This window comes from Megalops cyprinoides, chromosome 8 (assembly GCF_013368585.1).
Source record: "Megalops cyprinoides isolate fMegCyp1 chromosome 8, fMegCyp1.pri, whole genome shotgun sequence".
Classification (NCBI taxonomy): Eukaryota; Metazoa; Chordata; class Actinopteri; order Elopiformes; family Megalopidae; genus Megalops; species Megalops cyprinoides.
In genome coordinates, this window is record NC_050590.1 from 4,225,768 (window position 1) to 4,253,319 (window position 27,552).

The 27,552-nt window shown below is 46.5% G+C and overlaps 1 protein-coding gene across 1 annotated transcript in view; it reads right to left on the bottom strand.

Annotated features, from left to right (window-relative positions):
• Window positions 1-5,777: 5,777 nt before the first annotated feature.
• LOC118782147 (cingulin-like protein 1) overlaps window positions 5,778-27,552 on the bottom strand; it is a 35,622-nt gene continuing 13,847 nt past the window's right edge. Inside the window, exons 9-19 of the mRNA XM_036535423.1 lie at window positions 18,458-18,664; window positions 17,962-18,066; window positions 17,019-17,171; window positions 16,559-16,729; window positions 14,083-14,244; window positions 12,760-12,849; window positions 9,158-9,241; window positions 8,458-8,582; window positions 7,597-7,705; window positions 7,144-7,307; window positions 5,778-6,499 (exon numbers count right to left, since the gene is read on the bottom strand). Of these exons, the coding sequence (XP_036391316.1) occupies window positions 6,364-6,499; window positions 7,144-7,307; window positions 7,597-7,705; window positions 8,458-8,582; window positions 9,158-9,241; window positions 12,760-12,849; window positions 14,083-14,244; window positions 16,559-16,729; window positions 17,019-17,171; window positions 17,962-18,066; window positions 18,458-18,664 (1,506 nt within the window). The 3' untranslated portion in view covers window positions 5,778-6,363. The remainder of the gene's footprint in view (window positions 6,500-7,143; window positions 7,308-7,596; window positions 7,706-8,457; window positions 8,583-9,157; window positions 9,242-12,759; window positions 12,850-14,082; window positions 14,245-16,558; window positions 16,730-17,018; window positions 17,172-17,961; window positions 18,067-18,457; window positions 18,665-27,552) is intronic.

The window sequence follows — 27,552 nt, forward strand, 5'->3', positions numbered from 1 at the left end:
ACATGGGAGACTGAGAGAGAGAGAGTTCCTCCAACTCCTCAGAGACCAGTTTTTCATACTCCAGAGATCATTATTCTGATTCACACCCTCTCCAAAAATGCAGGAATCATTATTAATCATTATTAATCATACAGAAGTTATGAGAACATCTTAAATAATCTTCAAAGGATTCCAAGGGTTATTGAAATGTACTTTCTCACCGTATGTAATGTATAAAAATACATATGAAATTAGTTTTTAACAGGATTTTTTCAGGGTTGACATTGATTTAATAACTTTCAGTCAACACTGAGTGGGAGGAGTGCAGTGTCAGGGACTATGTGAAAGGATTATCAGGAGAGCACGGAAAAAGACCTCCTTTCAAGGGACAGCAAACCAGTACATCAAACACACCGCCTTACAGATAATTATTAACCTGAGCCATTTCCCAATAGTTTCACGTTATATGAATCAGCACTGAAACACTGCCATCTGCCCTGAACTGCAATTACTAAAGATACACAAAAACACAAACACACACACACACACACACACACACACGCACACACATACACACACATATATACTTTCTCACAAACATACAAATATAATCACACACACACATACAGCAAAGACAGAGATATACACACATACACAGACACACACACACACACACACACACGCACACACACACACTCACACACACACCACACACATACACACACACACACGCACGCACACACACACACTCAAACACACTCACACATACACACACACACACACACACACACACACACACACTATATATATATATAGATATATGATATGATACAATGCAACACAATATGTACAATGTAGTCTAAATCCTCTTTTCAGGCACCTACAAAAGACTTGATATTAATAAAAGTAAGGAGGCCCAATAATAACTCATGCCGATGTACAATGACATCCACATATATCTTATTTCATTTCCACTCCGGTCTCTTTGATGGTGTTCTCTTTGCAGTGGCGGTTGAAACCCATTCATCCAGCGCTCTGCCTTTGAGCCATGCCGCTGGTTTTACAGGAACAACGGGATGCTTAAAGTAGCATAGCTGAGCACGGAGTGCGATGTGTCCCCTCAGCAAAATCAGGAAACGCCCCGAATTTTCCAAAACATCTGTCAGTTGGTGGAACGCTAATTAAGCCGGGCCAATGACAAACCTTATTTAGCAGGCTACTGAGGTTAATTTTCGTGCATGTGAGTTTCTAAGACTAAAGCAAAGCTGCGCCTGAGGCCAGAGCTGCGATCGAGTCCGGCCTGAAGCATTGTCCTGGCTCCACTGACCTGTAATAAAAACATTAGAGGCCCTGTGTTATCTCTTAATGAGCCTGGCCTGTGGTTTTGAAGCAGCAGCTCTAGACTGGCAGGGTGTCACAGTGATGTTTTCAAGTGGGCAGCTGGTGATGTAACCAACAACAGAGGCCTTTGTTGATCCAGCATCACTCTCGTCTCTTGACGCTTGTTGACTTGTGTTTTGGTAACTTGCAGGAAACCTGCTGTGTGGCATTCACACGCATTATCTAACGTTGCAATCATGCACTAGCTCATTGCTGTGGAAGCTGATTTTTTTTTTTTGAGTGGCAGTGAATTTTTAACAAAATTCCTGCTAGTAAAGGGTTACTCAAGATTAGCAAGGACTACTCAAGATTTATCTCCAACAAACTTTCTGTAAGTAGCACAAAATAAACAGTGAAAGGTGACAGCAACAGATCAGATGTGTGAGGGGAGATGAAACTGTAAAGTATAAAATACAAGTACAGAAAATAAAGTTGTGTCTGTTTGAGTTGTTTTTCTACCTCGAACAAACAGAATTTTCATTGTTTTTCTCTTACAAGAAGTATATGTGGAATACTTAGCGTGCAAATAAGAAATCTGAAACTATATTTCAATTTCAGTTCAATTCAATATATAATTCAATTTTTCAAATTTATTTTTGATATTAAAATGCATAGCCTATATTACAATTATACAATTAATATACAGTTGCAATTTACAATACAAGTTTGAAATTATTATAATACATGTCTTAAATGAAATTGAATTAAACTTGACTGAGTTAACAGCAGACTCCGACCTGTCTAGGCCCACCCCCCTCCCCAGGCTTATTTGAATAAATTCCACCTGGCTGTATATAGCAATTGCTTAAAGAAGATTTATTTAACTTATTTAAGCAGTATGGGACACACTTCCCTTGTCTGGGCCAAGCATTGCAGGCACAATATTTACACACTTCCTTCCACCCCCACAAAAACCAGCAATAGAGCCGACCTCAGAAGCAGCACTCTTCAAAGCTGTATATTATATACATTATTGGCATTTAGCAGTCGCTCTTATCCAGAGCAACTTACATCAATTACAGTGTTGACCATTTTTACGGGCTGGATATTTGCTGAGGAAATTGTGGGTTAAGTACCTTGCCCGAGGGTACAGCAGCAGTACGCGCGTGGGGAATCGAACCAGCAACCTTTTGATTACAAGTCCTGGTTCTTAACCACTATGCTACACTGCCACTGTAAGTGCAGCCTGGGTCTCTCCTCCTGGTTGGGGGGGGGGGCGGGGGGCGGGGGGGGCGGGGGTCCCCTCCCCAGGGCTTTCTCTAGGGTTTCGGCCTCATGCAAACACCTAGCTGATTGACAGACAGGGCAATAAAAACCATCTGCCTGGGGGGAGGTTCACTGCTATTGGCATTCATTAGCTTGTTACAACCCCGTCATTAACAGTCAAGCATAAGGAGACCATTGATATGCGTCAATCAACCCCATCCACCCATCAGTCAATCTCTCTATTATCGTATATAATATCACATAATGTGTGAGTGTGTGTGTGTGTGTGTGTGCGTGCATGCATGTGTGTGTGCGTGCATGCGTGCGTGCGTGTGTGTGTGTGTGTGCACGTGTGTATACTTGTATATTGAGAGAGGCTATCATACAAAAGACTCATGTCTCTGCTCCTCATGATGTGAAACATAAAGCTTTCAGCAAGTATAACACCCAAGTGATTCCACTTGGAGGTAAAATGGGGTCAGCTCAAAAATAATCAATGTTAAAGGACACCTGACTCGTTTTTATAAAAATAATTGAACACCTGTTTGCCATACTGTTGCCATTCATTCACACAACTGTGGGTTGATTTTAATGTAAACATTATGGGAGTCACAAAGTATGTGAAAATGGTCCCGACTCTATACCAAACACCTCCCTTGGATCTTTACTTCCTTACGCCATCATTCATTCCAGTTTTCTTTTCTTAGGTTGTTAACAAAGTTAACAAAACAGCAAAGAATTTACATCCACTTTTTGTGTGAAGCAATGCAATTTTTAGAAATTTACCACTAGATGGCGTTACAGCATCATAAAATACTGAGACTTCGGCAGCTGACACTTAGGTTGGAATGAGAAAGGGCACGTAGAAAGGCTAATGAGCGTCTGAATACAGTGGATGATGTCAGTTTATCAGTGACATTCTGCAATGGGGTAGACTCTACAATACCTTCAGATCAAGCCTGTATTATGGCCTACACAAGCATATATTCAAATATTTCAAATATTGTGTTGCTTTAGGTTTGAAATTAGGGCAATTAGGTCTTGTCTCAAGAATCTAATTGCTGCTTTCCAGGTTGGCCACCAGATGGCTACATAACTTCCATAAATACATAACTGTGTTCTCTACGTCTCATTTAGTTAATGTCTTTCACCTGTGTAAAGTTATTGTTTACACCTGTGTTTACTGTTATTTAAGCCCTGCCTTTTTGTTCCTGTCTTTGTTCACTGTTGAGCTGACATGGCTGTGTGCCTGCGTGCGTGCGTGCGTGCGTGCGTGCGTGCGTGCGTGCTCGCTCTTGCCTTCTTCTTCTGTATCTCCTGACTCTCCAGTAATAGTAACCTTTTTTCTCTGAACCAAACCGCTTGTGTCTCGAGTCATCTCTGCATTTGGATTCTCCCAGCTCCTTGTCGCGTCTTGTTATTCGTGTATGTAAAGAATTAGGATGATTTTAGCCAGACACCTAAGAATTACACTCTTTTGCAGTAGAACTGGCTCATATCTGCATCTCCCCGACGGTCTCCCATTCATTAAAGAGTCCCACACCCCTCTCCCAGCATGGTGTCTCCCTGTCCACCCTTGTGTGCTCACCCAAGCAGTGTAGGAATGCCAGGAATGGCCCGCCTTTAAACTGCAGACAACAGCAGGTCCAATGGGCTGCGCTGCCACATTGCCCCCTAATGCGTGAGGGCCTGTCCAATGACAGGGAGGGAGGGGGGGGGGGGCACAGAAGGCACCCTCTCACTTAAGAGGTTAAATTGTTTGTGATCTGCAGGCCAGCAACAAATGTAGGTCACGGCCTGGGAACAATGGCTGCGAGGAACGAGGAATACATTGGACAGCTGAGTGTGTGCCTCCCTCCCCCGCACTCAACTGCAGAACTTCCTAAAGGATGAGGTCATAACTGACACGGCATGCTTAACACCATGACACTGCACCCTCTGTCCCTCCAACCACCGGGGACCAATCGCATCCTTACCTCCACATTTCCCATGAGCCCCGGGGGCCGAGTGGGGTCATGACCGCTGGCAACACACAGGGGATGTGTTGGAAGAGCAAATCACTGGGCAACGAGCTACTAATTCATTTATTTTAAAAAAATAGGCCAGATATTGATACAGCTGCATTTTTGATTTGGCCTGACAGCACAAGGCCTTGGAGAAACACCTTGAAGCAGCGTGTCTGTGTTTTGGTTATTACATTACAGTCATTATGGCCAACAAACACACTCCATGCACTGCCTGCAAGATGTCATGGCACACATTCAAACAGACACATTTTGCATACAATTTTTCTCAAAAACAAGACAAACATAAGTACAGACTTTGTTAAGAAAGACAGTGGTGCGACAGCTTTTCTAACAGTAACTTTATTACATATTGGCAAGGTTTGAAGCCTTCGCAATATAGTTAAGTACACAGAGAGGTAGTGGCAGTTTTTCCTTCTCTTAAAAACCTCCTTCCCCCAAAAAGAATGGAGGAGTCTGTGCCGAAAGCCAGGTCAGCCCTGCGTAGCAACGGCGGTGTTTGGCATTTCAGAGGTGGATCCAACTTACAGTGCAAATCATCACAGTGTAGACACGGGTCAACGATTGTCACTATAGCACTCCTGCTGAAACTCCCTGTTCACATGAACCTGCACAAGAGCCGTCCTCTACACATGCACGCGCATGTGCATGTGCACGTGCACGCTCACGTGCACATGCTTGCACGCGTGCGCACACCCATACAGATAGGCGCACACACACATGCTGTCTGGAGTATTTAGTATTCATTATTAAGCAAGCTGACAGACAAAACCATTATTAATACTGTTTGTGTCTCCAAACACAACTTCAGAAATACCTGCAATACAGCTCTGCAAAGGGTTATGTTTTACACAGTGAGAATGGAAATAATTACATTTAAAAGTCAGAGGAATGTATTTAATCATGATATTAAGGAATGCAGATTCAGCTGGAATAAGAACTCTGCTTTCTAATTGTAAGGAAGTCAAGTTTCTATAGCAAAAGACCTGGACTGATTAAGATCTTGGACATTTCAGTTGCAGAAAATAAAAAGAGAATATACCATTAAACTGGGGTATTATGACATAAGCAGTTCAAATATAAATATAGATTTTTTTCTTTGTTATTGTTTAATAAAAGTGGCTTTACATAAATCATCGTCCAATTTGTATCAGTCAGACATGATTTATAACCCTGAATACATTTGTTATATAAAAAGACTACATTATAAATGCTTTGTATTGAGGCATTAAACTGAGTCAGTAATTGCATGTTACTATATTTTGAATACAACAGAATCAATTAAAATAAGTAAAATGGTCAATCCCTCATGTCTCTTGTTTCCCTTCATGCACCTTCATTTTGAATTTCCTTCATATTTTCACCAGCCAATAAATATTTCACTGTGAATGGATAAGGCCTTGTGCTTTGATTTCCAGCCAATACAGCACTACCTGGAGGAAACCAGAGGCAGTCATGATTTTTTTTTATGTACAGAAATTAAAAATGACTATTTTCTGAACTGTATCTAGGATACTAAACCTGAAGATTAATCATCAGCCTTATTGCAGTGATTGGCTTATTCTAAAAAGGGAATCCAATGAAAACGTCTAGTTACAGTATAATCAGGCACTTGGCATTATTCTATGTTAGCACACACTTGGGACAAATGCACAGGTCCAGCCAGAGATCAAAAAGACAAGTGGTGCCTTGGTCCAGTCCATTTTCCAGTCGTTTGAGTTAGTGAGAACCCCGCTTCAGCTGAGTGTGGTGTCCCATCACACAAAGAGAGGCTTCACGGGATGGGGTCCTGACTGGATCGTTTGAACCCCAGCGTCGAGCTGTAGTAAATGTCTCCATCAGTGCTGGTGTCATCGTCATCGTCGTCGTCATCCAGATCGTTCAGGAGTGTGGCAGACGTGTTCTTGCGCCTGAAGGGAGAGAAATGTTCAGAAAGAGGATATGGGTATGTAAGTAACTCTGATGCACTGCTTTGGAACAGTCATGAACATTCATACATACATGCCCATACAATAAATGTATTGAGAATATATATTTTTTCTTATTATAGTGAAATTATAATTATTACAGTTTTGTTACAGTTTTGCTTTGCATTAATATATTATAAAGGGATTTGCGATAAATTCCTGGGCTGAACCATTAATCTCGTTGGAATAACACTTTCATTTATTTATCACTTTTATTAAAGTTGCACAAATTGACAAAACCTGTCAATAAACAACTTATTAAAAACAAATTAATTACATTTATTTAATTAACCAGCAAGATTAAAAGAAGAATGATCTTTTACAAGCGTTTTTATTTCATGTTTGTGCTATTTACACCACAGGCTTTAGCTGGAAAGGTTTTAATTCCTTCACTGCCATTGTGTGGGGGTACGCAATAAATTAACTGCATGAAAACAAAACACTGCTTTGGTGCATCCTTTTTTAACTTAAAGTCAGACACAAACACATGAGATTTTCAAAAGATTTTTCGTCGCCCCGTTTTTGTGAAGTGTTTGTAGTAACATGTGTAATAATGCATTACTAAGGTGTAATAGTGTGTGTATTACCGCATCTCGCTGCGCAGGGCTTTGATCTGGCTCTGCAGCTGCTCGTTGGCCTCCAGCTGCTCATCCAGGTCTCTCTGGAGCTTCTTCTTTCCGTGCTCCAGCCGGTCGATCTCCTCCTCCGCCTCATCCATCTGCCTCTTCAGAGCCTTCAGCCTCAAGTTCAACTGCGGGGGGGGGAGAGAACCACGGGTAAAGCCCAGGAGCTCACTCTCACCCCCCTCTCTCTGTCCCCAAATGACTGGAGGAATACCATTGGGGGGGGGGCGCTGTGGGGGGCGGGGGTATTTGGAGCCTGCTACCTGCACAGCAGGTAATGGATTTGAGATCCTAATCTCCATGGTGAATGGCAGGGTTTTGGCGTACTGAACATTCTCAGGTGTATGCACTGCGCTCAATGATCAGAGTGTTGGGGGGGCACGGGCGGAGTTGGGCAAAGGTGGGCGCGGCCCTTACCTGGTCCTTCTGGTCCTGCAGAGAGTGTTTCTCGTCATCCACCTGCATCACCATCTCCTTCACCTTCCTCTCCAGCTTACGGTTCATCAGCTGCAGGTTGGCACGGTCCCTGGCAAACGAGACACGTGCCCCCTTCAACAAGAGCCTCCACAGGCTGGCACCGCTAAACTGGCAAGCTTTCCCCCTACAACCGCCAGTGGCCCTGCCAGCTACCTGATACGGCCTGCCCAGTTTTCAGCCAGAATAACCTCTTTAACAGGTCATTTCACAAACACAGTGGAATCCCTGAGAGTCCGGGATGCATTTGGCAGTGTGACGTTCCCAGCAAGTTTTATCTCGGGGGGGAACGGAGGACACAACTGTAACACAATCCCACAACCACCTGAGCGACACCCTCGGCCACAGAAGTGGATGTGTTCGGTGCAGTTTTCATGAGTCACTCTGACTCAGGAACTCGGCCGCAATGCAATTCACTTTTTTTTTTTTTTTTCATTTGTAGGATTTTCAGATTCAGTTTAAGATGCATATTAATACATTTAAACTAATGCAGCCCAATTTGCCTGTCTAATTATTTCATCATTACAAGAAAAAACTTTCATGCCTCCCATTCTCTCATCACAGTAATTTTCCTTATTGCCAAAAACTTTACAACAGTCCCGTGTAAAACAGTGAGGTGGGCCGTAAGTTTTTACTTATTTATTTTTAAATAAATAAGTAAAAAATCAGTCTCAAATTCTACTTTCACTACCAGTACCACTCTGCCTTGTAGCAGTTTATTGGCTTACTGTTAATGGGAAAGTAAAAGTGTGGAGAAAGTGTTTTCCGCACGTGTGCGCAGGGCATGATGGGAAATATGGGTACCTCTCCTCGCTCTCCAGCCTCTCCTCCAGCTCCTGGATGCGGATCTCCAGCTGGGACACCAGGCCCTCCTTGTTGGACTTCTGGGAGCCCTCCAGGTGGGCCACCCTGCTCTTCAGGTCCTTATTCTGGGACATAGAGGGTGCGATAATCCCATGAACTGCACACAGCATCATGGCACGCTCTGGGCCAGCTATATGCGCATGAATTCAACCTCAAAACAATGACGCAGTAGATTGGTGTAGTGGTAAGGACTAGCAGTGTGGTGTAGAGGTAAAGAGCAACAGTGTGGTGTAGAGGTAAAGAGCAGGGATCATAACCCTAACGTTGGCAGTTCCATTTCCCAGGTGAAATCCTTGGGCAAACCCCTGAACCCCGTTGACCCAAACTGCATGTTTGAATATCCCACAATAGAAATAGGTTACATAAGTCGCTGTGGATAAGTATGTCTGCTGAGCAAATGCCATGTAGCATGATGAGGTAATTTAATGCTGAAATTGTGCCAATTCAGAGTACAAGAACATGGGGCTCACAACAGGTTTCCAGCTTTACTGGAGCCAAAAAGGCAGAGCTTCAGACAAGCAGACAGAGAGAAAGGGAGAGATTAAGAGGAAATGTCCTTTATTTTGGGTTTAATGGAGTTTTAATAGGAGTCGCCAGGCCTCCGCGGGAGGGTGGTGAGATGAATGAGGGCGGAGCGTACCTGTCTCTCCAGCGCAATCCTGTCACACTCCAGGTCCTGTCGGACAGCTCTCTCCTGCAGGAGTTCATTCCTCATCTGCTCCAGCTGCCAGGAGAGCAGAGAGAGACTCATTAACCACACACACACAAACCACACACACACACACACACACACACACACACACATACACACGTGCACACACACACGTGCACCCACACACACCACACACACACACACACATACACACGTGCACACACACACACACACATACACACATGCGCACACACAAACACACACACACACACACACACACACACACACTGCTGAAAACCACAGCTCATTTCTGTGAGAGTGAGGCCTTACAGGTCTCAATCAACAAGCTTTGAAAAACCCTTTGGTTAATCACGTTGGTTTCTGGAACACACTTGCTCAGTTGCATTCTCTCTGAGTGAGGTAACAAGACATGTCTTTGAGACATGTCTTTGCACAGGTACATGTTAATAACTCTAATATTGTAGTATTCAGCGTGACTTGCTCTGACTAACCGCAGGAATGTGACACAGTCCCCTTCAACCCCCAGAACAGGGATCCTTTCACAGTGTAAAGGCTGGACAGAAATTACCATCTAAATGTTGGTGTTTGAACTTGGCTTCCGAGTAACGAGATTAGCTGTGAGAATGGTCTGTTCCCTGCTGAGGAAACATTGTTCCGAGTCTCCTTCTGCCCAGTTCAAATGGTCACATGTGGTGAAATTCATCGACCTTGATGGCCCAGAAAGACCGGGTCAACTTCTGGGCACACTTCAAAACTTTTCATTGTCTTACTGACAACCAACGAACTCAGGCAACCTTTGAGACCAAAAACCAGTTGATTTCCCCTTCACGGCGAGATTTCCCGGCAAACTGGAGATTGAAATCTTCCCTTTAAGGGGAAATAAAAAAGCTGACCCAAAACCCCCCCCCCAAAAAAAAAAAAAACCAAACCAGACTGTGAATTCAACCAAAACTGAAAGACGCCATTCTTTAATGACATTCAATAGGCACGATCTAGCAAAAAAAAAAGACCGGGGGGGGGGGGGGGGGGGGGACAGAGAGGCAGAAAGACAACTGATCGATACAGAGCAGTTGGCTCTTTTTTTCGTAACAGGAGCCCAGAATGGGTGATATTTTATGCCAATTAGAGGCTGACTGGGGCCCGCCTGTATGAATGATGGCCCACATAAGCGGGACGCAGGGAGCAGGCACCGGGCTCCGGGGAGCTGAGTCAGCGGGCCGAGACGCGCGGCGAGACTAATCAGCTTTCCGAGATACGGGGGGAGATTACTCTCATTTAGACAGGAGAGGAACACCTGGAGCCAGGAGAGACGCAGGTGTTTCTCTCCCGCCGATGCAGCTCGCCGCGAGACCCCCACGGCCAGCCGGCCCCCACCCTCCTCCCCCTCCTCCTCTTGTACCCAGTCCTGCTGTTTCCCTAGCAACAGCCCCCCCCCCCCCCAACTGCCTGCACCAACCACAGCAATTGAGTTTGTACTTTTGTCTGTGGGACAGTGGTCTGCTTCCATACTTGCTTCTGCTTTGCAGCGTGGCTCTGGAGGGCTGTGTGGTCCTGGCTGTAGGGAGGGGTACTTCATGCCTGTATGTAGGATGCATCACCATCCTGCTGTCCACAGATAGCATCCTCACACACAGGCCTGGCCTCAACATGGTCACTTATGTTGCATTTCTACATGGTCACTTATGTAACACTTATGTTACATGCTACACCCCCTGGCATACTTTGACCCCACACTCCCAGACAGGGGGGACAGTCTCTCTCAGTTTGTGCTCCAATACCTGGGTACTTGACACGGTCAAAGCAGAGCAAGCAGACGGAGGAAACCGATTTTTTTTCATTAGCAAATTTCTCTCATAATTTAGTTCTTTGCATTTCGTTTTACAGCATTACTCCGAGAGACATAAAATGGTGCAAAGGTATGAGAAAAAGTCAGTCTGTAATTAAAGCATCTTCCCCAAACCAGTCAGTAAGTAGCTAGCTGTATTCAGTGGAGGTGCCAATCAGAGCAGCTGCTCTACGGGAGTGACACTGCATACAGAGCTCTGAGAGACACGCCCGAGGTGTGGTCTAATGCTGTTCTTTAATTTAGCCAATTACCCCACATTAAACCCCTGATTTCCCCAAACGGGCATCTCTAAACATCTTTCAAAGGAAATTACTACCGTCAGCTACACTGAAATGCTAATTATTTGTCATTCCACTGCTTCCAACTTAAAAGATTGTTTGAACATGGCAGCAACACCCTTCAGAAATGCACATAGTGCAAGGATCACTAACACAACCGTGTCCTCTAAGCCAGCTGTCATATTTCGGTGTTTTTCAAGCCGGTCTCTGCATGGGCATATGCAGTGTATACATTATACATGAAAAACAGAAATTCATAAGTGCCGCTCGTCCCTGTGTTAGACAGCTCTCGAGCTGGAGTACGGTCAGTGCCAGTCAAGCTCTGCTGGAACAGATCAGATACTCTGACAAACTGACAAAAGCCAACAAGGACAAAAAACGGCCGCAGTGTTCGGCGCCGGGCTGACATGGCACGGGCCAGCAAGAGCATCCGGAGTAGATAAGACCTGAGAAGAGGATGATTTTTTGCTTCTCAATACATCACGTCTAGGGAGAGGAACACCCAAGCTACTGCTGTCAAAAAAGGAAAAAAAAAAAAAAAGAGGACACACAAAGCCACAGATTTACTCAACGTACTTCAACACAGAACATACTGGTCAGAAAGTCGGCTGTGATCCGTATCTTTTGAAAGTGACGGTTCACCCGGGCGATACGATCTGTCCTGCCGCCTGCATCAACACCACGTCCCTCATACGCCGAGCAGAACGGTGAGACGGCGCGCCGAGGCAACTGCTGACTCTCTCCGTTTCTCCTGGAAACGCGCGCTCTTTCTCAGTCTCAGATCATAAAAAACTCCTCAATCAGCAGCTTTCATCAATGAGGAAGACGCTTCATTGTTTGGGCCTAAGTTGTAATGTTTCCCCTGCCCCCAAGGACATGAAAAAACCGAGACTGGAGTCTCCAGGACTGTGATCTATCTTTCCCAGCAGTGACAAGCTCAGTGAATTCCGAACCCTGTAAACTTGAGATGTTTGGCAGCTTGCAAATTCTGGCAGGAAAACTGTAATAGAAAGAGCCCTTTTTAAGTGATGCATAAAATTTGGAAAGGGCACAGTTACACCAAGCGGCTCCCGGCCAAAGCCAGCGATTATGCAAGATCCTCTTACAATGCAATAACTCTCACCAGAGCATAAATTAACTTTCAATTTTTTTTTTTACTGACGCCATAAAAAGTGCCACACACACACTGTGCCGTGGTGCAGGGCATTGGGGAGAAGCTGCTCGGTGCCAGGTAGAGCTGGCAGATCCACACAAAGAGTGTGACCAGGAAGCTCTGGAGGGTGAATCTGCCAGGCGTCCATGACCTACATCGAATGTTCCCTTCCACGCCAGCGGCTAAAGATGAGCCAGTAATTACCGTGCGGGATGGGGGCGCGTGGTGGCGTTCCGTGGTTTTGGCCGGGAGGCGCTGCTTGTTGCGGTGTTGTGGGGGTGTCATGACCTACCTGCTCTCGGCCTCGGTCGACCCTGTCCATCAGCAGGTCCCCACTGCTCCGCTCCTCCTCCAGGTCCAGCTCCAGCTGGGAGATTCTGTCCTGGAGGGAAGGAGGACAGCGGTGCATTTAGTGTGTGACGGCTCTGACATGTTATCCCTACGTTCGCTTCGTTTTCCAGGAGTCTCTTCTCCACTTTCCCTGGGGTTGTGGAATAACCTTCCAGTTTTTTTCCCCAACTGACAAGTTTTTTTTCCCGGCTTCTTATTCCCCTCAAGACAACCCATTACACCATTTGTAAACTGCTTAACTGTTAAAATGCGCTATGGCAAATAAACTTGACTTGATGTGTTTAGGCCCACTGTCATTACTATGGTTACCAGTGGTAGAACCACCACACCCCTCATCCCTTTATTCTCAGGAATAAGATTATATTTCATACCCCCTACAAGGATGGAAAGTGCAACTGATCCCAGGTCAGTATTTCGGTGCACAGGCTACTATCTGTTCTATCTTTTGAGCCCCCCGCCCCGAGTTCCTTCCATCAGAATAGCAGCAATTTCAATTGACTAGCCTGACCAGTACTGAAAATCAAAAAATTCCACCCCTGACCTACAAAAATACCACAGCATAGATTGATACAGATGAGTAAACGAAGCATGTCATGTCTTTTTGGATGAAAATGACAAAGGAGGTCACAATGGATTCCTGCCTGTTTTAGGAAAGAATGATGGCGAAAATCTCTCGTTTGACCTTCCTGATGGTCAGTGCGCACCTCTGCACTGTTTGTGGAAACATGTTTGCGTGGTCTTGTTTTGCCAACAGCAAGACAATGAACAACTTTGGGCCTGTTCAGACACACACACAAACACAAACACACACACTACACACACACACACACACACACACACACACACACACACACACACACACACACACACACGCACTCACGCAGAGTGCAGGACACAAAAACACATTCCTGGATTCAAAGAAAATGAAGAACACAGACACACTGAAAGAAACGGAAAAACACTCACAGACAGCCAGAGACACACTAATGTACAAAAAGACATCCAGTGGCATCGAGCTGCCAGTGATCCACAGAGACACTTGAAGACAGGGACACGCTGTGAGACACTGATGCGCAGGGAGTCCAGGTGATGCACAAAGACCCAGTCCAGGACACACCGAGACACAATGAACCACACACTGTGCTCTCGCACAGGTGTATGAACACCTTCCATCGTGTTCATCAAACAATCTTTGTGATTAGGCCGTCGTTTCAGGCCGAGTTTTGACCGAATACTTACAAACACCGAGACGTTTCATGCTCACCTCCATGAGTTTGATCTGCTTGGCTCGGTCATCTCTGGCGTGAGATTTGGTCTCCAGCTCTGCCTCCAGGGCACACACCCTCTGCTCCAAAGTCCTGCCCCTCTGCTGCGCCTCATCCCGCTCCTTCTTACACTCCCTCAGGTCATCCTCCAGATGGGACAGCTACACACACACACACACACACACACACACACACGCACACACAACACCGTCAGGACCTGGGACACACACTCTTTTCACTTCAGCAGTCCGAGGCTGAATCACCTGCACCTTTTCCTCCAGGTACTCAATACCATACTTTAGCTGGATTAGGAATCACTGTTTCTGTTTGCGGCTGCCTTTATTTAAATCACTCGAGTCTCTGCCAGTTCGTTTCATTTCACGTCTGCTTACAAGTCCTGTTTCTATTCTTGCAGTTACATCTTTGGCCACAAGGTGTTGTCTTAGCCATGAACTACATACACTAGAACAAAATAACTTGTCTGTTGAAAGAAAGAAAAAAAAAAAACCAAAAACAAATTTGAAAGCCATAAATCACTTCCTGTCTGCAGACTGTCATGTGTATACCATGGTGAACAGGAGTTCTTTTTCTAGTCTGTAATTTGCACGGCTGAGCTGACACAGAATTAAAATAGAGGCAGGGAACTAGATCTAGTGACTAAATGCTTTAAGAGAACGAGGCTGGGGGGGGAGGTGGATAATGATGACATTTCACGTTGCCAAGAACTAATGTGCAAACTAATGAGAAGATTTGCTCTCTAATCTCCCTGTCTGGCCCGGCCGAGCCACGGGTCGGACAGCAGCTGGGAGACAGAGGCATTGTGGGACGTGAGCGGAGAGTGGGGTCACAGAAGGATATGAGAGGGGACGTAGGCCCCGCCCACTCAACAATGCAGCCGCACCCTGTTCTTCCTGTCCTCCCCCACGCCGCAGCCCCTGAACACTTCTACACACTAACACCATCACGCACGCAGGCACAGATTAACACTGTCACACTCAGACCACTACTAAACACATGAACACATGGACATGCACATTAACACTGTTACCCTCACACTGCTACTGCATACAAAAACACATGCACACATTAACACTCTCTCACATACCCACACACATTAATACTACCAAACTCACAAAGGACATCAACTCTCACACTTACACCGCTAACACACCCACACAAACACATGCACACTTATGTTAAAACTATCATACACCTCTACTACACACACAAACACACATGCACAGACATGTTAACACAATCATACACCCAACTACTACATGTGCACACATATATTATCAGTTTCATACACCACTACCACAAACCCAAATACTTCCACACACAAATTAAAATCCTCCCAAACACCCAGACACACATTAACACTATCACACTCACACAGGCACGCCTTAACGTTATCGCAAACCTCATCCATATGAATATGAAAAATAACTGTGATGATAGCTCTGAGCCAACGCTACATAAACCTGAGCCGGTGGAGTTATGAAGTACGGGAGGGGTATGGGGGAGAAAAATATTACCAAATCCATTCCCCACCCCACCCATATCAAATGAATCATACTGCCCCGTTCCCGTACACCACAAAAACATTCCTCAGATTCCTGCGAGGGGGCAAGGTTAAAGAGCAGGAGCAGAACCGCAGGAGAGTGGAGAGGGGTTAACAGCTACACAGCGTGCACTGACCGCAGCCAATCAGCAATCACCCTGCACAATGCCACACTGCCAAGGAGCAGCACTGCATTCCAGAGGCCTGATATAAACAATAACCAAGAAATTTTAAAAATTGTATATATATGTGTGTATGTATCTATATATGTGCTCGTGATAAATGAGGATTGTGCTGCACCTTTCTCTGAAAAAGCAACCGTGTGCTGTAGATATAAGGGAAGAGGGCTTGCGTGTGAGAGTGCACTCTAGGAGCGATGTCAATTACGCGCAGTGCGTTGCATGCACGGCAGTGCGTTCCACGCTGTGCGCGTACCCCAAGAACGCTGGGAGACGATTTAACATCACCTCACTAGCGAGAACGATCACTCAAGCCGCTCGGATTCGCGTGGCCGCGATTAGCACCCACTCCGCAGTGTGAGGCTGGGAAACAGGGTGGGTCCCGAAGTTGTAGGAGGGCCTCACATTCCTGAGGAAATCTGCCGAATTCTCTCCACCGAATAGGGAACACCACTGGACCTCCACCTTTCAACTCTGACCTCTTGCCTCTCCAATCATGACCCAAATGACAGAGAATTCCTAAACTGAATACTCGATTATTCTCTTTAACCTTGCAATCCCGATGCACACTCCCTCCACCTCCCCCCCACAAAGCCCCCAACACACACACACACACCAGCCAGGCATTCCACAGCCATGACCTCACGGTCCAGCTCAAGGTGCTTTTACACTACACTGCCCTGGGACAAAGCAGGATGAACTCGCAGCCCCCCTGCCCTCCCCTCCCTCACACACCTCTTCCTGCAGCCTCTTGGCCGCCAGCCGGGCCTTCTCCAGCTCCACGCCCTTGTCCCTCAGCTGCCTCTGCAGCTCTGCCAGCTCCCTGCGGTTCTTCTCCTTGTACTCGTCGATCTGCAGCTGCAGCTCCTGCGTGGAGGTCTCGGACGCCTCCACGATCTCAGTCATCTGGGGAGGAGACCACGGGACACATGCTTCAGACTCTGTCTTATGCCCCGCATACAAGCGCGCACACACACACACACACACACACACACACACACACACACAAACACACGCACACACGCACACACGCACACACACACACACACACACACACACACACACACACACACAAGCACACAAACACACAAACACACACACACACACACACACACACACACACACACACAAACACACAAACACACACACGCACACACGCACACCTCCGCACACACGCGTGTAGCGTCCTGCTCACCTCCTTCTGCAGCTTCTCCACAGTGCGGTCCAGCAACCTCCTCTCCTCCTCAATCTCATTCTTGGTCTTCTTAAACTGCTCCTTCTGGCTCCGCTCCTCTCTCAGCCTCTCGTTCAGCTCCTTATGGTCGTGAGTCAGTTTGGTCAAGTTCCTCTGCAGCAAACGCAGCACAGGAAAACAAGACACAGGATTCAGTCTCCTCCATTTTTAATCAGTAGTGTCCAATGCAGACGTGACAGAGCTCTCTGGCCTTGGTTCAAAACTGAGGAGCCATTCTTTGTATGAAACAGTGCGACAATTGCTGGTTGAGAGGCATCTCTAAAACTGTCAAGTACAGAGATCACCGGGATCGTGATCGACTGACACTGCAGTAGATAAATACCTGAAACCCAGAACCTGTCACCTTCACTGCTCATCACCAGGATGGTGCTTCATACTTGGTGTAAAATTCATTTCATTGCCTCCTTATTCGTCCATCAGCTCCCGGGCAGTTTTCAGCTGCAAACATTGCCTTGATTGCGTGCTAACAGCTAACATTATCCAACTGTAAAACTCTAACTTTACACAGATGAGAGATGAAAGCATTAGCAATAACACTGACTCGAGCAGAATCCTGATTAATTCACTGGCTCCGAGTAGCCCCTGTCCTACCGCTCATTTCCATGCAAAAGAATAATAATAAAGGACTAAAGCTAAAAACTCTCACACCTTCTTAGAAACCACTCAGAAAAATCCAGCACAAGCAGAGCTCAAGTTTCTCAGGCAGAACTCCCACAGGACAGACTCAAAGCAAACACAAAGGCCTCAACAGGAAAGGCCAGCCTGCACTAAGAATGAAGAATGAAGACCCCTGCACACCTTCAGATCACCACAGAACACAGTTTGCTTTATTTTAACGCTGTCTTTCCCAGCCTTAACACAGTAACGCAGAGTGAGACCTCACCTGCACATCCTCCAAGCGTGTGGTTAAAGCTCTGTTTGCAATGGACATCTCCTCTTCCTGCTCTTTCACTTCTGCTAAGGACTCCTCCAGGTCTCTCTTCTCTTTCTGTATTGCAACATAAGAAACACCAACATCACTTTAATCACAAGGATACGACTGTGAGAGGATCACTGCACCAGTTGGATCTTGCAGCTAGTTAAACTCTTGCTGGAGTGCATTTTCAGATACCCACAGACTGACGTTTTTCAATTTCTAAAACTTATTTCCAGGTCCAAATTATATATATGATAAATGATAAGTGACTAGTTATTGTACTAGACTATATATTTTGTACTAGTTTGATTTTATGACAAGTCTTTCTTTGTTTTAAAGTCAGTTTTCAGTATGTTGTCTCTTTATGTATGGTGAGGGAAGGCACCATTCAGATATCATTCGCAGGTCATTAGAGATCACTCATTCCTCATGTCAATCAAATGCGCAGGCTCCGCCTCCTCACCTCCAGCCTGGCCACCCTGTCGGTGAGCCGGCCCTCCTGCAGCTTGGCCTCGTCGATGATGCGATTGAGCTTGGCCACCTCGTTCTCCAGCTCCTGTGCGCGTCTGCGCAGGCGCTCTCCCTCCTGCGTCAGGCGCCCCGCCCAGCCCTCAGCCGCACCCCGCGCCACCTCCGACTCCGCCCTCTCTCGACATGCTGCGGCGTTGCTCTGCAGGGACGGAGCATGTTACATTACTTTACATGACATTACATTGCATTACATTACCTTACATTACACTGCATTACATTACATTACATTCACTTACCAGATGCTCTTAACCAGAGCGACTTCCAGCACAAGAGAACATAAGTCTATCCATTCAAGTTGAATGAGCAACAGTGTCAGACCAGGCTAACAAAAAACATTCCCAGATCAGTGAGTGTGAGCATAACGCTTTTCAAGCCCTCTCACCGGTTAACAAGTAGAAAGAGAGGGTCAGTACACTGAGAGACCGTGAGGCTAGCCACTGTGATGCAGACATCACCGTGCCTGCTAACTGCTGCTCATATTCTGGAGGGCCATGCACAAAGCCCTCTGCCTGCCCTGCGCTCCATTTTTTGCACCGAGCAGAAAAAATAACCCGTCTTTACTGCCAAGGGTGTTACATAAGCGGGCTCAAAGCGGGCTCCCAGAACAGGGTTTGCTTCATCGTTACAACTTTTCTGCTCCGGGACGCAGAACATGTCCTCTAAACTGGCCGACTCAACACTGCGCTCAAAAACAGAGATCACCAGAGACAAACGGGCCTCAGCTGAGTAAGGCTGAAATCCAAGCTTCAAAACGAGAGCAGAGCTCCCTCATGTAGCTCCACACAGACACCTCGGTGATGGGCAGGGTGTCACCTACTTTTAAACTGACGTCACAGCCCGACACATTTCCTCCATTCACTCTGAGCCTCTTTGGGAATGGCCGTGATTCCCACAGCACTGACCTGCCAGCTCCATGCTGCGTTGGGTGACTAAGGCCACTGATTCTCGCTCCTTTAATTCCCACCACTAAACACGGCCAAACTGCCTAATCAGGTGGCTCTTTCTCTCTTGGTCCGGTTCCTACAGAGTCAGACTCAAAGCGGGCCTTGCAACTGTTTCTCTCAGCCCAGTTTTTTTTTTTGTGAATGGAGTGCTTGCTCTGGCTAACCTCTACAGCCTGCAGTCTTGGGTCGGGGGGGGTGTTGTTGGGGGGGCCATTCCGGAACCTTCCCGCTCACTCCCTCATGCGTGACATCTCAGCCAATAGCAAGACACTCTGGAGCTCCTTGTGATTCTTTGTACAGAATGCTTGTCCCAACAGCAAACACAATAACACCTCTGTCACAGGAAGGCTGACCTCACTTCCCCAGCTTAAAACTGACAAAGAAAATGACAGCTCGATAATACAGTCAAAGGTTGTCTGAGCAAATGTTTTTCAAACAAGTAGAATATCCAGAATGAAAAATTGTGAACCAACAGAATGAGAAATAACAGGTTCCCCTAATGCACACCTACATCTGTGGAGAAGCCCCCACACACAAAAGTAGTCACGTAAGCTGTCAGGACACTGAGCTCCGGGCCTAAAGAGTGATGGGCTTTTATCTGGTGCGCTACACAGCTATGGTAACATTGAGCAAGAAACTACTTAAGGTGCTTCACATAAAAAAAACCTTTAAACCAGTATAAACAAGGTGATACACACGTCTAAGATAAAATAAAAATCAAGCAGATAATCATGGAAAAGAACGGGAGCTGAGAGCTGAAAATAAAGCAACAGCGGGTGAGCTCCTCGGTCTCCTGCGACTCCCAATCCTCTTGTGAAAAACTGCAGTGTGTGCAGGTGTACGAGCCCACACCCCCCCCCCCCCCCCACCCCCAGGAGATTAAGAGGTGACCACTCCGATTGGCACGTCGCTAGCTTTGCACACTCATCGGGCTCGGACCGCTGCAAGGTGGACGGTTATTTTGTGCATGGAGGCTGACACGTCAGCCTTAACCTGCCTTGGGATAAAACTACCAGTCTCTAAATTAATGACCCGGGGAACTAAACCACAGGACTAATTACAGGGAGTCTTAATGATATATCAGTGATAACTGGCTGTGAGAGCAGCCGTTTCGTGTTGCTGTGTGTGTCTGTGCGTGTGTGAGTGAGAAAGACTGTGTACTTTTTGAGTACTTTTTGAGTGTATGTTTGTGTTTGAAAAGTAGCGTATGTATGCATGTATGTGTGTGAGTGTATTTGTGCATGTTAGAGAGAGGGTGTGTGTGTGTGTGTGTGTGTGTGTGTGTGTGTGTGTGAAACAAAGAGTGTGCATGTATGTCTATGTTCTTAAGAGCAAGAGACAGAGAAAGAGAGAGAGAGAGAGAGAATGGGTGTGTGTGTGCGCATGTGTGTGCATGTGTGTGTATGGGTGTGTGTGTGTGTGCATGTGTGTGTGTATGTGTGTGTGCGCGCGCACATGTGTGTATGGGTGTGTGCGTGTGTGTGTGTGTATGGGTGTGTGTGTGTGTGTGTGTGTGTGTGTGTGTGTGTGTGTGTGTGTGCATGTGTGTGTGTGTGCATGTGTGTGTGTGTGTGTGTGTGTGTGTGTGTGTGTGTGTGTGTGTGTGTGCACGCACATGTGTGTATGGGTGTGTGCGTGTGTGTGCGTATGGGTGTGTGTGCGCACGTGTGTGTATGTGTATGTGTGTGTGTGTGTGCACGTGTGTGTATGGGTGTGTGTGTGTGTGTGTGTGTGTACATGTGTGTATGGGTGTGTGTGCGTGTGTGCACGTGTGTGTGTGTGTGAGCACGTGTGTGTATGGGTGTGTGTGTGTGAGTGTGTGTGTGTGTGTGTGCATGGGTGTGTGTGTGTGTGTGTGTATATGGAAGGGGAGGATTTAACCGCAGCCATCACACAGAGCCCCTACAAGCAGCATGGCTACTCATTAGCAGTGAAAGGTTGGATTTGCGCGTCGGCTCTTAGAGTCCAAAGTCCCACAGCACCTCAATTGCCCCCTACGCTGTGAACAAGCCGGCCCCGCCCCACTACCCAGCCCCACTGAGCCTCTTTAGTCTGGGCCTGGGGGAAGTGTGGGGCCACAGGCAGACAGATCATTAACCACAGCTTCACCCTGACTAACTCCAGCCTGTCTGCATGCAAACACAGAGAAGGAGCTGTGCTGTGCAGGAAAGACAACCTTATTATCGAACCCTGACCACATTCATCAGTATCAGTCCCCACTGACACTGTCCTAGACTGCAAAAAAGGGCAGTAGTCTGAGTAGTTGCAAGAAGCAGGGCTTGTAACTGAAGGGTTGCCAGTCTGATGCCCCACTGGAACACTGCAAAGTACTTATCACATAGTTTACATTTACATTTTACATTTATTTATTTAGCAGACGCTTTTATCCAAAGCGACTTACAGAAGTGCATACAGTAAGTATAGCGACAGGATGTGTACAGTTCCACAATGAGATGGTTCTCAGCTGAGAGCAAGGTCTGTTTGAGGACGCAGTACTATCAGATCTGTACAACTACAGCGTATAGGGCAACTAATACGATACACCTTCAAACAGCAAACTTCAACAACTTCAAACGGCGCGATGAGCATCAGGGTAAAGGTGACAACAAGAAACAATTTAAAAAACACAATTTAAGAAGCACAGCAGTTTTCGACAGCACTGATTGGGGGGGGGGCAGCAATTGTGTGCTGGGTCAGTCCAGGTAGAGTCTGAAGAGGTGCGTCTTCAGGCCCCGTCTGAAGGAATGGGGTGAAGGAGCTATCTGTAGCAGGACAGGGAGTTCGTTCCAACACTGGGGAGCAATGTAGGTGAAACGCCGATGTCTGGCAGAATGAGCACCTCCTGCCTTGACCATGCAAGGAGCGAGGCATCCAGTTGCTGTTGAGCGCAGCATGGTTGCCTCAGTAAATATAATGTAATGCAATGGAAAAGAATGTAATGTACAATAATGTAATGTAACGTAAAAGAAGACTGAAATTTCATTTTGTTGTGAACCTTGACAGTGCTTGAATATCAGGAAAAAAATATACCAAGGGGTGGGGTGGGGGCAGGGTGGAGGAGGGGTAAATATCCCTACACCAGTTCATCCTTTACTTTAAGGAAACTGGGTAACCACACTGTAAACAATGGCAAACATGTTAGACTAGTTTGGGAAATTTACATTACACACTGCTGTACTTGCACACACAGTCATGTGGTATTGTCTGAAGGCAGCCAGCATACCTCCTGTGTTGTGGGAGGTTCAGTATAGTCTGGCACTGAAATCCATTCTCCACATATTCCCTGTCTTTAAGAGGGACATTTAACTCAATCTGCAAAACAATCTAAGAGCATTTATACATATGCATATGGTTGAAGCCTCTGAAAGGCTGGGCTGAGAGGGTGGTTTACTCAGAATACCAAACTGTGGAGACTAGGGCGTGAGTTATGACCCACAATGCACTGGGGCTCAGTGAAGACTGTCCAATGTTAAGAACGCCGGCCTGCTGACTCCCCGGGAGGGAAAGTGCAGTGGAAATTCACAGACCATCCTGGGATCATTGTTCTCCGTGTTTGTATCCGCGTTTGACTCCCCGTGCTATTAACATCTCAATCTGCACAATCCAGGAGGTTGATTTCAAAGCCCCGCGTGGCCTCAAAGACTGTTTATTTTATAGTTTAGCATTAACCCCCATTGTGTCGTCTTCATAAAGAATGGCGCTAACGGTGCACGGAGGTGTGAGCACTGACCCTCCACTCCTTCTCCCTGGTAACTAAAATAAACACACGCTGCATTAGCTTTAGGACCCAGAGCATAAAGGACAGAAAATCCCGTTAATCCGGCCAAACGCGACTGTGCGCCTCACAAAATTAAACAATAATCTGACTTGTAACTGACCCCCAAATTCATTTGTTGTGCCAGTTATAATAAAGGTCAACGTGATTCTAATTAGCAGGCCAAAGCCACCCTCGCGAACCATGAGAAAGTGGTAGATCAGAACGTTGCGGTTTAAAGAAGGTGACGACCTCTGTGTTTGCTTTCTCGGCTCCGCCACAGTCAATGAGCGCTCAGGGCAAAGGCGATCAGGTTACACACTGGAGACCCAAAAAAATGAAGACCGCAATCAAATGTGAACTGTGCGTAGCTCACCATCATCATTGTTTTGTTTTTTTTTTTTTTTTATGGTCATCACTGAGGTGAAGGAAAGAATGAGTATTACTGCACCCTTGAAAGCAGGACTTAGCACTGCGGTTCTCAAAGACTGGGCAGCCACGGCATGTTCTGCTGGCTCTGACTCAGAATATGTGCGGAAAGTTCTGGAAAGGCCCCAGTGAACCCACACTCCCTCTTCAAAGCAATAACCAGGAAAGAAGAGACACATGACTTCCCTCAGTCCCAGCTGTGATAACACAGCCCTGATAGATACAGTCCAAACCGCATTCTCGATTCTCCCACACTGGCTGAAGGTAACGATAAGAATCCAATGTCACTGCACAAACTCAGCCAGCATTCAACAGTCAGCATTGCCGAATTGCACTTGGAGCAACATGCAGTATGGCATTGTGTTGAGAAATGTCTGGAGTTTTAAAAACAAATACCGTTTGCGCCCTTCCTTCAATGGAACACAAATGTAGGATAAACTGAGACAATGACTAGCAAACACACACACACACACAAAGAAAAGAGAAGTTACAAGGGTCAGATCAGGCGATTCCCTCCCGAATATCATATATTACATGGAAATCTCAGTCTTGATAGCAAGAAGCCCTCCACAGCTCCAGCTTTTCTCCTGCGATGAATAGGCCTTGGTGTGTCTGGCCATCACGCAGGTATGCATTACAATAGCTCCCCTCCTACACAAAAGAGGCACAGACTCGGAATTTGTTGGATACAGATGGAGTATTAATGACCCGGGGAACGTTCTCGCTGTGGAAATGAAGAAGTGATGCTTGAGAAGGACTGGAAGGCTTCCAGCCCCCCATAAGGAGCCCTACAATCCCAAACCACTTGCCCTCGCTCTGCGGCACCATTAAAAAAAAAAAATAGAAACTTTTCATATGGAGATTTTATCAATTTGCAAGAGAGTGACCAAGGGTGTCTGAAGACTTTCATGATGTCAGCTGGTCACAGCCACGCCTGGAAAGGCACAAATGCTTTGCATTTTTTTAAAGAAAATGAAGAGAGTAAATAAGATTTGAACAGGAGTTGGGAATTTCCCCCTGGAGCTGTACAAAAGTTCATAAAATGGACAGCCACTTCAACTGACAGCCCCTTCCAGGAGACAAAACAGTGCTTAAGAACACCATAAAATGGTCTTGACCCTTGTTAGAAAAGCAAGCGATGAGATCAAACAACCTTCGGCCAAGCCTCACAGGATTACTCTCAGAGAGGGAAAAATAAAAACTACACATGCTGGTCACCCCGTGACCTGACAGATAAACTAAACCAGACCTACTGGGCATGCTCAAACCTCTCATGAAGGCAAGGAAAGCCCAGCCGAGATTAGAGGGAAGCCTCACCTGCGATTGGACCTAAACAAAGGAGGCAACTTAGGGGTCTAGACAGGGAAAATACCACCCTTATTCATTTTTATTCATGGCAGAAGAAGTGATCTGGGGTCCTCTCCCTAAAATTTCTCCAAAGTTTCAATGTTCAGTTTCCACTGAGTCCAGCTGGGTAACTCCTCTGCTTTTTACCTCTCGAATCCACTGCTCGTCACAGCCTGTCCAAGGTGTCTGTCCCCCCCCCCGCCCCCAAACATGGCTCCCCGGGGGGGGGGGCATTAGCTGGGATTGCCAAGCCGCACACGCAATCTGGCACAGAGAGTGCCCACTCCAGCAGAGCTGCCAAGCATCGACCCGTTCAAAATAAAAACCACTAACAAGTATTTAGGCCACAACAGGGGCCTGCTCTCAAACAGACACGACCGTCACACCAAACTCACACTCCTCAACCCAACTCAACCTCCTGCTCACGCAGCATCCACCAACCTCTTCAGACTGCCACCATAATGACGACCTAAATTACATGACCTTACACGACATTATTGTCACTTAGCAGACGCTTTTCTCCAGAGCAACTTACATAGGGTACTTTTTATGTGTTACCCATTTATACTGCTGGATATTTTACTCAGGCAACTGTGGGTTAAGTACCTTGCCCAGGGGTACAACAGCAGTGCCTCAGCAGGGAATTGAACCAGCAACCTTAACGTTATGAGCCCTACTCCTCACCGCTGGAGCCCCCTTCATTAAATCTTTCATTTTGTTGTGTACTAATATCATCACAACGGTCGATTTACTGCACTGTTTCTGTATGCACAATGGCACCGCCTATTAGTGCACAGTGTGACGGACTGACACATGTACAGACTGTTGATCCGTTGTGATTTCCGTATACGTGGTTGCTGTTTATGAGACGCATCCTTAATAGATTTATAGATTTATATAGATAATAGATTTTAATAGATTTGTTTTCATACCTTTGCCTTCTAAGTCACTTAGAAAACAATGTCTGTCAAATGACAAAATACACATGTAACATACGCAAGCAGTTACACTCAGTATAGTATATCCAGGTTGCACGTGGCTGTAAAATGTAATGCTGTAATGCTTCTATTACACGTGCGAGCGTATACCACACAGCTAGAGAATGCCATCAGAGAGAAAGGTGCTTTCGGAGTCTCAGTCCTGCTCGAGTGTTTTAGGGCAGGGCAGATTCTTAAACAGAAAGAACATGCTCTTTATTGCAACCAGATGAACGGTGCAGTGCTGAACTCTGACAGTGACCCTCACTCCACCACATCTCTGGCTGGGGTTCTGCACCCCCCCCCCTTTCCCCTGCCAGCTTCCTCCTAAATCAGCATCTCATTGCGCTGTCTGGAGCGGGGCTATCATCAGCTGAGGAAACACACCACCTCCTGCGGGACTCCACTCAACCAAAACAAAAGGGAGCTGGTGGCCCACCGGACACACACACACACACACACACACGCACACATACACACACACACACACACATACACACACACACATACATACACACACATACACACACACACACACACACACACACGCACCACATACACACACATACACACACACACACACACACACACACGCACACATACACACACACACACACACATACACACACACACATACATACACACACATACATACACACACATACACACACACACACACACACACACGCACCACATACACACACATACACACACACACACACACACACACACGCGCACACACATACACACACACACATACACACAGACCCCATACACACACACACACACACACGCACACGCACACACATACATACACACGGGTGTATGAAGCAAGGATGAAATAGTAGTGAACTCGGGGAGTCGGGCAGGGGAGACTGGCCTCAGCTTTTAGCAGAGAGTGGACAACCCAGTCCGGCATTGCAGGAGAGAGGAGGAACCATACTTGCGGCCACTTCAGGGATGTTACAGAACCCAACAGAACCTGCTGGAGCCCAATGAGGAATGTGCACTGTCATTACCCACAATGCAACAGTCTCTGACCTGCTCCCATCCTGTTTCCCTTCGTCTTCCAGTTCATCCGTCAAAGGCCCCTTCATAAATTTCCATAAACTCCCCCAACAGATAAGTATACTGTGAGTGTGAGAGCAGAGCTTTAGCCCATTAACTGCCAGATGGATATGCAGAAGCTGGACCAGACAGACAGACAGACAGCTCTGTGCAGCAGGAGCTAGTGTTATGAACCCCACTCCTCTGTCCACCCTTCCCTGTGCCGTATCCCCTAATATTCCCACATTTCCCTCGTTTCTTTCATCTTTAATTTCAGCAGATCGTTTTTGGAATAAAGGACGCAGACACTCCCCTCCGCCATTTCCGTCAGTTTGCTTTGATCAAGGCGGGAGTGATAGCTTGATTACCACCGTCCCGAAAAAACACCAGGCAAGCACTCTGGCTCTGGTCCCTCTCTCCTTCCTCACCGGGACGACACAGTAAACACAACTTTTCCAGGGTAACCAAAGCATTTAAAATCCAATCCAATTCAATGCGACAAATAAATCGGGCCTCCGGTTCGGGAGAC